This window comes from Puccinia triticina, chromosome 9A, assembly GCF_026914185.1.
Source record: "Puccinia triticina chromosome 9A, complete sequence".
NCBI classification, from domain to species: Eukaryota; Fungi; Basidiomycota; class Pucciniomycetes; order Pucciniales; family Pucciniaceae; genus Puccinia; species Puccinia triticina.
The window spans coordinates 5,573,073-5,586,948 of NC_070566.1; the positions used below are offsets into that span (position 1 = coordinate 5,573,073).

Below are 13,876 nucleotides of genomic sequence, written 5' to 3' on the forward strand. Positions count from 1 at the left end.
GTGGTAGTTCTGTGAAACATTGTTCCTGTTTCTTTTAGGTAAAAATTATTCTTATTGTATTTTTTTACTTTGTTATTTTTACTGAAATTAATTTCTTTTAGCCTGAAAATTCTCATGACGAGCTTGGCCCTCTTAGCCTGGGTATCAAAGCCGTGTTGCAACGTCTTCTTGAGCAAATCCTGAAACATGGAAGATTACCCAATCTAAAGCAGACGGAAGCCAAGAGAGAAGGGGTCCTACAAAGAAGAGGGACAAAGGTTTTTGATTGTTTGAGATGGAGGCAACTGGGGGAATATTTTCAAGTCTCCGGTTGGAGAAAGCAACTGGGGGATTTCAAATATATATCAAATGGTATAAATGGCTGCGCAGCCCGCAGTCCTTGGCATGCCACGATTGAGTTTTCAGAACTGCCTGCCCTGAACTTAACCCAAGTCCCTTGCTGCTGCAGACATCTGGTCTTGCAAAGCAAGCCTCCGATAGCAAAGCAAGCCTCTGATAGCGAAGCAAGCCTCCGATAGCCCTTGGCAGGAGGGACTTGCACGCTCCCACCTCCTTTTGCAGAGCCTAGAATCTGGGTTTGGCTGGGTGGTTTGTTCAAACCATCACATTTTGTTGCCCTCTCAACATTATACTTTGAAAATTTGCTTGGCACATAGCCTTGCTTCTTGCCTGTCATTGGATACAATCTGAGTTAAGTCACACAATTCCTTCACAGAGAAATAAATTATCAAAGTAAATAAAAACTTGGATTTTACTGAAGCCGAGTAACAGAAGAGGTCCGTGCTCAATGACTTGGACATATAGTTTTTTTTTTTGACTTACAGTTAATTTTCATGATCACATTAAAGGACTAAACCCGCATATATACGTACATAGAAAGTTCATCCATCCAATCACTCTCAACAAGCCGGCAACATTGATCACTCTCAACAAACTGGCAACACCAATCCCCACAAAAAATACTGAGTTGACCATTTTCTGCCATGAGTGAACCAGTACCAAATCCCAACGCTATTCCTCCAGAGCTAATTCCAAACATCAGAATGGGAAGAGTGAGGGCTGTCTTTTTTCCATTTGAAGGAGCCGGCAATGGATTGGGTTCATGACTTGTTGGCCTATGCTCTTCAGCAACATTTGAAATGGATTTGCTGTTGGACAGGATGGCAATGATTGTCCACTCTATCAGGCAATACTGAGACACGTGTTAGATCATTGAGGCGTAGCTCCTGTATTGCAAAAGCGCTGAGTACCATTAAACTTCCAGTAAAAGAAAAGTATACATACTTTTGGTGGTTTACTATCTGCCAAACCTGCTACAAGCTACCTAGTCACTATTAGCGAGCACGGTCCTCCAGGTAGCTGCATGTCAAACACGCTATGTATTAACCAGGGAGTCCGTGCTCTCATTTCGTGATTAATTTCTGCAGATCTGGGTTATAGACTCGGTAACAGTGATGAGGTTGATTTGTCTTGTTTAATTTTTCAGGACGTACTTGTATGAGTACATAAAGAAAAAAAATGCAAGTCTCAGCGCTTGCATGTTGGGCTGATCTTAAGCAAAAAAAAAAAACAAAAGCTTATTGTGTAATGAGTGAGGTACAAGGGCAAAAGAGAAAAGAGGGGTGAAAAACCCATTCTGCGTCCGCCAGAATGGGGAGGTACAGTATAAGTCCCTCCTGACGGAGGCTTGCTTTGCGAGTTCAGCCTACCCCCCGGGGGCCCGAAGTCTTGAGGGACTTTGTTAAGTTTGTGCCTGCCCATGTCAGGACAGTTCCAAAAAATATTTCCGGGAACTTTCATTTGGTTCTGGGAACCTCACTGCCAGCAGAATGGGCTGGGTTGAGTTTATCCCAGTTAAACTGGGATGAACTCAACCAATTTAAACTTGGTTGATTTCAAATGATGAAATATAAATCCAAGGTACCCCTCTTGGGTTTATATTTCATTGGATGAGATCAACCCATTTTAAATTGGTTGAGTGCATCCCAGTTAAGCTGGGATGACTTCATCCCAGCCAAATATGCTGGCAGTGCCTGCCAACGTTTTTGGTTTTGATATCCTTTACACCAACCATTTTGGTTTTCAGAACCAATCCCACAACATTTGGGAGAAAGTTGTGAGATTGGTTCTGAAAACCAAAACTCTTAGAGGACGGTGGTAATTCTCTCACAAAATGGTTTTGGGAACCAAATTGGTAACCAAATGGGTTCCCAAACCAAATTCAGACCAATTTGGTCCCAAAAACCACTATCCAACCATTTTGGTTCTCAAGACCACCTTGGAAACTTTTAGTGCACCCGTGGTGGACCTGCTGGATTCTGCCGGAATCTCAGACATCCGCATCCGCTGGCGGGTACCCGAGGGCCTCCAGCGGATAGCGGATACCCGCAACGGGTTCCGTGCATCCATCTCTAATCCAAGCACTGTTCCAACTTTCAAGGTCCAAAAAGGAATTGCAGTAGACTTGTGAAATATGAATGGAAGTCTCATTTTTCGAAAGGATTTGGATAATGTGAGGGTCCAGTGGACCCTCACTAGAAAAGACAAGGAAAGCGGGCAAGTGGGACAAGGCTGGATCCTTAGGAGCTTCTAGTTCCAAACGGTGGGGCTTTGGATTGCAAAAGGGCTAGCCAGGAGAGACCATCTCTCTCTGTTAGTATTCTATTTACAACTAGAGGAAGGAAAGGAAATTGAAAGGTGCCTGCCTAGCTGTGAGAGACCAGGTCTCTGCCGGATTAGGGGAGGAAGGACACTGACAAGATGGAATGTGCAGGGGGTCAAGTAATCTTGTGACCCTTCATGTAAAGCGCTGCTGCAGGCAGGGGCTTCACAGATAACAACAGGATTTTTTTGTGTTCTTTCTCCCAGACAACAAAGTGCCCCAGTGGTGCCCTAACCCAAGGGAAATGAAACTGGGTTAACCAAATTTTCACAATCACTACAAGAAAAACTCCCTCAACTGACAGCAGTTGACAAGTGAGATACTTCTGTGTAGCCATTGTTCTAGCTCCACCCAAGCATGTAGAGACTGTAAAATGAAGATGTGTCTGGTGAGAGTCAAACTCACAACCTCAGCTATGCTGATACACATACTAGAGTGCTGCCTTTACCAACTAGGCTACAGACAATTGTGGCTGCCAGCTGGGTGGTTGGTTGGTAGTGCTCATGGGTCAATCTGACAGCCCTCTATACTGTGGTGAAACATCATGGTACATAGCAGACTAACAGACAACTCAACAAAGCACTCAACAGGCTTTTGTGGCACAGTCACTGCACATCATGTACACTGACTGTGCATTGAGGCTTGGTTGACACAAGCCTTGACAAAGGCTTGAGTAGCACCACAACCTTCCCCAGCGCTCTCACATGTCAACTGCTTGCAGTGCAGTACTTTTTCTTACAGTGAAATTAAAATCCTACTTGGGTTTATTTTTAGACCACATGATTATATTTGGTCTGAATGATTTCAGGAAGGATGTAAAAAGAATTATCTTCTTCTTGGACCTTAGTTGTGCTAGATTTTTAGAGGATGCTGTGGTTCATAAGTCTCTGCACAGGGGGAAGGATTGCACTATGGCAAGCAACTTGGCTGACCAGAAAGTGCCACACTTAACTAAGACTGAAGGACTTAGAAGTGTAATTCCCTCCTCTAAGTTTGGAGGGTACCTGCAAGACAGGGTCCCCCCTCCAATAGAAGGACTGAGTTAAGTTAGGGAATGTGTATTGGCAAACCAAGGGTGATTTGTTTTACCCATGTATAAAGGCAAGTAACTCAGGATTCAGATTGATGAAGCAGTGAGAAACTGTTGAGGAAGTGCATTGTGAAAAAGGAAGGAAAAACTAATGGAGAAGTAACAATATGAAGCAGACCAAAACCACCAGAAAAACAGATGAACATGTTGTGGAAAACCTCAATACCTCAAAGCTTCATTCATAAAGACAAGACCACATGTTTGATTTGAAAAAAAAAAAAAAAATGAAACAGAGACAGAGAAATAGGAATAGGAATCTAAAACAAAGTAGACAGTATTTCAACTATCTGATCACCCAAGTACATTGTAAAGAGATATTTTTTGGGTGTGTTGTCATATTTCTCCACAGTTGTTCTTTTGTGCTTGTTTGTGAAAACAAGGAGTACAAAGAATCCTAACCATTTGTATGTGATATTCATAGTTTTGTAATTGCTTTGCGTTGTTTTTTTCTTCATAACAGAATCTAGGATGTATTCATGTAATGTTATAAAAAAAGGAAGTAATCATAAGTAACATCCGTAGTCATAACCATAACCAAAAAGGGAAAAAGGTGTTATATAAGTTAGTGGTTTTGAGTTTTTGAGTTTTGCAGGTTGATTTTTTGTTTTTCTTTTGGTTCCGATGTAGATTTCTCATGAACGATGGCAAACAAGTAGTAACAAGGAAAAGAAAAAAAAAAAATCTCGCAACACAGGGATGTGTGGGGTGGCGATGAGGGAGACGAACAGCGTAAGACAAGTAGGAACGTAAGGATGGGAAGTCCTGCGAAGTAAGACTGAAGAGTTTCACTTGTTTTTAGTTTTCTTTTTCTTTCGGAATCAATTTTTCATTAAAATAAAAGAGGAGGAGGGTGGGAGGAGGGGAGGGGACGGAAGAGAAAAGAAGGATGATGGGATTGAGGGTTTCATTTTGGTTGTTGTCTGTCATCTGTGTTGTTGTTTGTTGTTGTGGGATTACAATTGAAATGAATATAATTACATTGGTCAAGCATCAGAAGACGATTTTTTAGGGTCATCGGAATGTGATAATGTAGTGTCATCAGCAGTAGTAGAGTCTATAGTAGTAGCGTTAGTAGTCGAAGAGGAGGAGGAAGAGTCTGCGGGGGCAGTAGCGGATTCAGCCTTGCTGGGATTGGGAGGGTTACTAGAAGAAGAATCAGAGCCTTGTTGGTCAGAGGTTGCGGGATCATAGCTATTGACATTGCTGACCCGACTGAGAGCCTCGATGATGCTGACTGGAGCGAGAGAGAAGAGGCTGCTGCCTGTGTTACCGGAAGCAGCGTTGGTGCTGTGGTCTTCGGAGTCCTGATTGTAGCCAGGCGGGCTTGTGCGATCGTCGGGGCTGTCGCCCAATCTCATGATATTCGGTATCATCTCTCCTCGAGGTCCCCGGGCGTATGGCTGTGGGAAATTGCTTGGTGTCTGGTGTCCCTCCCCACGCTCCAGTCGCTGGCAGATCATATCGTACCATTGCTCCTTCGTCTTCCCGCCTAAGATAGCCACAACCATAAACGTCATGTTGTCGCATCCTACTCCGCCCCATTCGCAATCCGGAGCAAGACAGTAATCGATCATCTGCTCAGCTACTTGTTCGAGCGTTTTACGCTCCCCAAGTAGTCGTCGGACTCGATCAACCACTTGTTGGTTAGAATAGACATCCCAAATACCTGAATAGGGAAAGACGATCAAAGCGGACAGAGGAACATGCTGAAGGTAAACTCAAATGCTCCGCATGGGGCAAAAGAAGAGAAGCTGACGAACCATCACATGCCAAGATTAAAAACTCATCCTCTACCGTGATCTGATGGGTCAAGATGTCAGGATTGGCAGTGACCACTTGGGCTTCGGGGGACAAGTCCTTGTTTTGCTTGAATTCGAAGTCCCCGATAGCCCTAGAAAGTGCCAGATTACCTGCAAAGTCGAAATGCAGAATTGTAAAATAAATGAGATATTGGCCGAGGAACCTTGTGCAATGATGCGCAGAGGGAAAGACGGACCATTCACTCGTCCGAACTCCACAAATCCACCAGCAGCGACGATCCGATTGTTCTCGTCCCGGTTGACGGGCTTGTGATCGTGCGACATGGGTTCTGCGACACCATTAACACACAGGACCGATCGTGAATCCCCAGCATTGGCCTGGCAAGAGAGATTGAATATTTTTGTTTTGTTGGTGTAGGGGGGAAGAGGCAGTTGATGCATGCAGATATAAAGTAGGACGCGGACGGGTTAATCGGGCTAGAGGGAACTTCGTACGGCGCATGCTTTGTAGTTCGACTGGATTACTAACCACTAATATTTTGCCGTCGGGTGTGATTAGCGCAGCAACAGCGGTACACCCGGAGGGATCGTTGGCGAAATCCGGATCTATCCGAATGCAGTGAATTCAACGATCAATACTTCTGAGCAAAGAGACTCAAGCAGGCAAAGAGTATTTTGTGAGGAAGACTGACTGCTACGGAGGTCCTCATCGGTGGCCAGGAAGGCTCGTTTGAGTGCAGCCTCGTAATCTCCACTCTGGTATTGGGGTGTAGAGCGTAATCTGAAATGGACGGTATCGCCGGAAAATTTGGCGACAGTCGCGCCTGCAAGAGCATGATAGGTTTCATGAAAGCAGAGGGTCGGGCGGGGTGTTCAGGGCTGTGATATTTCGGCTGACGATGATGATTAGCACACTGACCGCCATGACCATCATATACCGCAAAGAACCTCGTACGCTTCTTCGAAGGGTCTGTAGAAACGGAGGGGGTTGAGGACGAATTCGGAGGGGCACGGTTGAGATCCAATACGGCAGCGTGTGCGTCTTCCATAGCTGAAAAAAACAATACCAGAGCGAGGTTATATCGGTTATAACGCACGCTTGAGTACGAGTTGATGTTTTTCAGCAATGATAAGCATCAAGCTGGAAGACGCACTCAATCGCCAGCCTTGCATCTCGGAGACGCCGAAGGCAAAGTCTTCATCTTCGCCTGCGCTGGTATGTTTCTCGATGATCGGTTCTGACAGTGTTTGACCCTGTTTGTTTTTGACGAGGACGAGCTCAGCACAGCCGTTCGGGGGAGGCGTTCGATCGGATAAGGAGAGGGGAGGGGACTGACCATGGTAGTGTGTGGGGTTGGGTGTGGTGTTTGGGGTGTTGTTGGGGTTGGTGGTGGGTTCTTTCGATGACGAGGTCAGGCTGGGATGGTCACGAGGGCTGGGTAGCTGGCAGGGCGGTGTGGGGTGGTTGCACTGAAAAAAAAAAAGACAAAACCAATCAGGGGGCGAACCAAAAACTGGTTGCGAGAATATAAAACCTATTGGGCATGGGGCCCATGTCGGTTGACTATGTGGATACACAGGGTCGAAATCGGGGCCCACACGAAAACTGTTTAAACAGGGTGGCAAATACATATTTAAATTCACCCTTCGACAGGATTAAAACACCCTTGGTACGGAAGCTAACTTCAACTGATTCCCTCATCGGGGCCGAAGAAGGGACCTACGGGCTATATCGAGCCGGCAGGGGTAGAGAGCCCTTTTGGTAGGGACTTTTTTAAAATCAATCTCATGGCTGAGTGTCACAACCATTTTTGTTCTAGTTTTCATTTCTGGGCTGATAGCCCAAGCTGTCCCCATCTTTCTATATACTTTTCACATCCTCAACCCTTCTAGTACTTGACCTGCAATCAGAGTTGTAACATCACTTATTTCAGATTCTGTACAATGCAAGATGTGTCATACACAGTGAAGCGGGGCACATGTCAGTCAAAAGAAAGGACTTCAAGGGACACTCAAGGCACCAAAAAATTAAAAATATGTAGAAAGAAGCTCTGTTATCTTGTGCATATTTTTCCTGCAAAAACTTAATCACACCATGTCACCATGAAAAATGGTGCCGCCAGAGAAGATGAAAAATGCCATTATTCTCTACACCTGTGGGGGGTTGACATAGCACATAAGTCCTTCCTTTGACAGTGTCACCCCTCCAATAGAGGGATTTGGTTAAGTTAGTTCAAAAGCTGAGGTACAACACAATTGTGCCACCCCCATGCTATGTACATGTACCATGTGCAAAATTTACCATCTCTCCAACCTCACCATACACAACCATCACCTGTGCCAAGCTATGTTCACAGATCAGTGCACATAACACCCAGTCTGCTATCTTTACAGCGTAAAATGCTGTAACTTGTCTTCTGTAACCTACAGGGAAGTCAGTGATGCCTTGTCACAGACCTGACAAGTATCTAGCATAGACCATTAGCGTTGATTTTTTGTCCTCTGGACTCTTTCTTGTCTGCCTTCTGCCTCCATCACATGTTACCCTTCTCCCAGAATGATTCACAGAATTCTTGTATTCTATCCTCTTTTATGCACGCTCTCATCATATGGTCTGTATGTTTGTCTTTGGTCATGTTAGATATCTGTACTAGCCTTTGTGAGCCCCCCTCGTAGGGTGTCACACAAATGTCACAAGGTACAGAGCGGGACCCATATAGTCCCGGCTCCTCCACCTCCTACCCAGCCTGGCAGAGATCATTCTCTCCACGCTAGGTAAGTCTCTTTCCTTTTCTCCTTCTCTCTCTTCTCTCTCTCTTCATCCACAGGTTGTAGATACTAAGGAGAGATCATTCTCTCCACGCTAGATTCTTCTTCCCCACCTGAAATACATGCGACTTGCACTTCAAGGATAATTAAATTTCCCAAAAAGAATACTCAAAGTTTGAGGTTGGGAAAATCATTGGAAAAAAATCACTCTGTACTGAAAAAAAATGCAAACTGAGCGTGCTCAGCCAGAAAAATAAAAATGTGTCAGACTGAGTAAAAAACAATGGGGCACATTTTTGGGGTGATTTGTTGGACGGGCCTGCACAAGGCCTGCATGGGCCCCTAAAAGGCCCGTTAGGCCCATTGAAAAAGTAGTATTTGTTTGGAATTCCGATGCTCTGCTAAAATGTGAAATGGGTCAAACTGAATAAAAAACATGGGGGTGCATTTTTGGGGAGATTTTCTGGACGGGCCTGAATGAGGCTCACATGACCCCCACAAAGCCCACTGGGCCCATTGAAAGAGTAGCCTTGGTTAAGAAAGCATATCCCACTTTCTTAAATCCACAGAATTCTAGACCTGCAGATCTAAGTTTTGGGGGATTTTTTTCTCACAAAATGGGGCAAAAATGCCCCATTCTTCTCACTAGGCACATTGAATATCCCCAAAGGCCCGAAGGCCCTATGGATGACCCTCCAGCTGTGCCAGAGCAACGAGCAAAAGAGGGCCGGTTGGTAAACTAGCCAGGGAGGGCCTAACCAAGCAGTTAGGGGGCTCCCAGGGAGGGGGCGGACAAAGCCGAATCCCCTGCGGATCAATGAATCCCAAATCCCCTTCCTTATATATGTAATTACCCACAGGTACCATCTAACCGCACCGCCCGCTTACCCAGACCACGGCCACGCCACCCTCCTCCTATTGTAACTGCCCCGGTGGCGCCCCTATCCCCGATGCACCAGCGGTCGTCGCCACGGGTCACAATGACTGGCCTGAGTCAGGCCAGTCATTGCAGCACTACACATGCGAATGACCAGTCTGAGGGGTGTTGGTATCCATCCCTAAGACCGGTCATCGCAGCTCATCGAGTGGGCTGAGACCCAATGACTGGCACAAGCCAGTCATTGAGTGGGTACACAACCCTACCTGCCGGCACACACCGGCCATTGAGAGGGTAAACAACCCACTCGATGACCGGCACACGCCAGTCATTGAGTGGACTGAGACCCGATGACTGGCACAAGCCAGTTTGTGCCAGTCATCGAATGGGTACACAACCCTCTTGATGCCGGCACACACCGGCCATCGAGAGGGTAAACAACCCACTCGATGACCAGCACACGCCAGTCATCGAGTGGACTGAGACCCAATGACTGGCACAAGCCAGTCATCGAGTGGGTCTCAATACACTCAATGACCAGCACACGCCGGTTATCGAGTGGGTACACAACCCTCTCAATGCCGGCACACACCAGTCATCGAGTGGGTACACAACCCACTCGATGACGGGCACACGCCAGTCATCGAGTGGAATGTGACCCAATGACTGGCACAAGCCAGTCATCGAGTATGTACACAACCCTCTCGATGCCGGCACACACTGGCCATCGAGAGGGTAAACAACCCACTCGATGACCGGCACACGCCAGTCATCGAGTGGACTGAGACCCGATGACTGGCACAATGTGTACCCAGCGATGACCGGCATCGGTATTCCAGCCATCCCTCAGGCCAGTCATTGCAGCACTACACATGCAAATGACCGGTCTGAGGGGCCTTGGTCTTCCATCCATCCCTAAGACCGGTCATCGCAGCGCTATACATGCGGATGACCGGCCTTCCTCAGGCTGGTTATTGCAAGACTACACGTGCGGATGATCCACCTCGGTCGTCCCTCAATCCCTCAGGCCGGTCATCCGCACGTGTAGTGCTGTGATGACCGGCCTGCGGAAGGCCGGTCATCCGCATGTATAGCGCTGCGATGACCGGTCTTAGGGATGGATGGAAGACCGAGGCCCCTCAGACCGGTCATTCGCATGTGTAGTCGCACCCTGAGCTGGCTGAGCTGTGCACAGATGAGCGCTGAGTTCATAATTTGTTTCCAAATTCTGTGGTATTGATACATCTGATCATAAATACATGAATTTCTTCTTGGCTTTTTATAATTTTGCACTGTTTATTGTGTAGAAAGATCTACTATTTTAAACTTGGATAACTTCCAAATATTATACCATTAGAAATTAAGCAGCATTGTTATTGACAACATTCCAATAACAAATATGGAATAAAATTCTGGGTGAGGTAAGTTTTTAAAATCTAACTACCATATGAGGAGTGTTTTGATGTGGCTGCTATTCCATGAGATGTGATTAAGACGGCTTGGATAGCAAAGGGGGTCAAACATTCCAAATTGGGGAGGTGAAATGCTTGCTTGTTTCCTCTGTTGCTGTAAGGCCAAGTTTGAAAATCTCAAGAACCATGATTTAAATGAATGCATTCAAGTCTCCTGAATTGTGACACACCCATTCCCTGCTTGCCCTGCTTCAGGAAGAATTTCTGTTGATTTATGCTGGGATAGGCCAGTGGGGGGGGGGGGGGGAGGAATATCAGTGGATGGTGACCCAAATATTGAAGGGCTAATGAGGTGACTTGGGGAGCTTTTTGGCAGGAAAGGAGGATGGATTGGTGCCCTGCAGCGGCGGAGCCGCCTTGGCCTCTAGTGCTCAGCTAAGAAACAAAAATGTGTCAACCTGAGTAAAAAAAGCGTGGGGCCACACTTTTGGGGAGGGCTTATTGACAGACCTGCATCAGGCCCGTCAGGGCCCACCCAAAAAGTAGTATTGGTTAAGAATGCCCATATGATGTTTCAGAACAACACCAATTGACCACTAATCAACAGAAGATATTGAAGGGCTTCTGACATCTGTATGACATTTGTGCACTCACAGAATGTATGTCCAGGCCCTTTCCTTTTCCTTGGAACCCTGTTGGCCCGTACGGGCCTGGCATCAGGCCCGTCCAAAAAGCCTCCCCAACCATGTGCCCCTAGGGTTTTTACTCAGTCTGACACATTTTATTTCTTAGCTGAGCATATGCTTTCTTAACCAATGCTACTCTTTCAATGGGCCCAGTGGGCTTTGTGGGGGCCATGTGGGCCTCATTCAGGTCTGTCCAAAAAATCTCCCCAAAAATGTACCCCCATGTTTTTTATTCAGTTTGACCCATTTCACATTTTAGCAGAGCATCGGAATTCCAAACAAATACTACTTTTTCAATGGGCCCAATGGGCCTTTTAGGGGCCCATGCAGGCCGGTCCAACAAATCACCCCAAAAATGTGCCCCATTGTTTTTTACTCAGTCTGACACATTTTTATTTTTTCTGGCTGAGCACGCTCAGTTTGCATTTTTTTTCAGCACAGAGTGATTTTTTTTCAATTATTTTCCCAACCTCAAGCTTTGAGTATTTTTATTGGGAAATTTAATTATCCTTGAAGTGTTGGGCCCTGAACCTCACAAGACAAGCTCTCTGCGCCCCATTCAAGCCCTTCAGTGAAGAGTCCCAGTTGGACTCTTACACTTTTTTTTCTGGCCCACAAACAACCTCGAACACCCTTATCCTTACCCTTAACCTTCCGAACAACCTCGAACACCTTGCACTACAAACATTTATTATTTTGCCCAAAAAAGAAATAAAAGTCAACATGAAAAAAATGAAACCAGAATTTCACTCAGGGGAACAAACTGAGCATGCTAAGCCAAAAAAATAAAATGTCCCAAACTGAGCAAAAATCATTGGACAATGTTTTGGGATGGTTTTTGTTCACGGGCCTGGCGGGCCTGGAGCGGGCTTGAGCGGGCCTTGAGCAGGCCTGAGACGGGCCTGCCCAAAAAGCACATTGGGTCAGTATTAAAGGAGTTTTGCCTTGCCCTGGGAGGTTCTGGGGCTTTTGATGGGCCCAAAATCTCAACATGGGCTTTTGGTGGTCTAGAAGTATCAACTCGGGCCACTGAATAGCCCATGGGCCTTTGAATTCCCAGAAAGCCCACCATGAGCCCCCACATAGCTAATGGGCTCTTGGTAGCCCATGAAGATCTCCATGGGCCAACAGATACCCTCATGGGCTTTTGGTGGCCCATGAAGATCTCCATGGGCCAACAGATATCCTCATGGGCTTTTGGTGGTCCAAAACGCTCCCCATGGGCTTTTTGTGGCCCAGAAAGGAGGCAAAAAGCCCATGGGATCCCATGATGGCAGTATCTGTTGGCCCATAGGGATCTTTATGGGCAACCAAGAGCCCAATAGCTATGTGGGGGATCATGGTGGGCTTTTTGGGAATTCAAAGGCCCATGGGCTATTCAGTGGCCCGGGTTGATACTTCTAGACCACCAAAAGCCCATGTTGAGATTTCGGACCCATCAAAAGACCCAGCAGCTCCCAGGGCAAGGCAAAACACCTTTAATACTGACCCAATGTGCTTTTGGGGTAGGCCCATCTCAGGCCCGCTCAAGGCCCGCTCAAGCCCGCTCCAGGCCCGTGAAAAAAAACCATCCCAAAACATTGTCCAATGATTTTTGCTCAGTTTGTGACAATTTATTTTTTTGGCTCAGCATGCTCAGTTTGTTCCCCTGAGTGAAATTTTGGTTTTATTTTTTTCATGTTGACTTTTTTTTTTTTTTTTGGGCAAAATAATAAATGTTTGTAGTGTTGACTTACTGTTCCGACCACTCAAATCACGCCTCCCTGCGATTAGACCATCATTGAACGCTGCCGGTTGCATGTCCACTAGACAAACAACCGATCCTAATCATCTTATCCCGCTTGGGGATCCGGAGGCGATTATCAGAGCCGCAAACGCAGCGCGCAGACAACTTGAGACCGAGTCAAGGATCTCACAGCAGGAACAAACATCCCCACCAATCAAAACCCTTTCCAACTTACGCCTCCCCTTAAACATCACACCTACCAAAACCCTTTCCAACACGCTCTCCCTTAAACATCAACTCAATGGCTGATCCAACGGGTTTGGCTTCGGCACCGGTTTGTCCAAGAAGGAAGAGTCGTCTAAGTCATGATCTTTGTCATTGGACGACCTGTTTAAGCGAATGATTCAATTTCAATTAGACAGCGCAAAGCTGTACAACAACCAGCACCAAGCAGCAGCCGTACGGTTAGATCGGATGGAAAACTTGTTCCTCGTGAAAGCTGAGCAAGATGCGGCGCGAGCTCCGGCCCCGACAACAACTCTAGAACCCGGTCGGATCAATCTACAGAAGACGAGCACTTCAGACGCTCCGCGGTTCCAAGGACCGCCGCAGGAGATCAAGCCTTTCGTCAGGTGGATACACGGCATGCGGGTATGGTTTTCCACCCAGGCCGTCACCCACGCGGATGACAAGATTTGTCTCATCGGCCGTGTCATTGACAACACAAATCTCTTATCGGTATACGCAAACAAAGCCGATTCTTTCATTGGAAAACCGTGGAAAGACTTTCAAGACCGGCTCTTTGAGGTAGTGTTGCCTTGCTTGTGGAATGAATCTCTCCTGCAATCACTCCACCACATAAAGATGAGACCCTCAGAAACCTTCATTGCTTTC

At 46.5% G+C, this 13,876-nt stretch overlaps 1 protein-coding gene across 1 annotated transcript; it reads right to left on the bottom strand.

Annotated features, from left to right (window-relative positions):
• Positions 1 to 4,892: 4,892 nt before the first annotated feature.
• Positions 4,893 to 7,067, bottom strand: PtA15_9A547 (uncharacterized protein; the record flags this gene model as incomplete). The annotated part of the gene is made up of 10 exons (XM_053172767.1): positions 4,893 to 4,895; positions 4,961 to 5,418; positions 5,513 to 5,662; positions 5,749 to 5,890; positions 6,042 to 6,118; positions 6,205 to 6,336; positions 6,432 to 6,563; positions 6,667 to 6,844; positions 6,943 to 6,982; positions 7,048 to 7,067. 10 exons carry the CDS (start codon positions 7,065 to 7,067, stop codon positions 4,893 to 4,895), a joined length of 1,332 nt encoding a protein of 443 aa, XP_053023975.1.
• Positions 7,068 to 13,876: the final 6,809 nt, after the last annotated feature.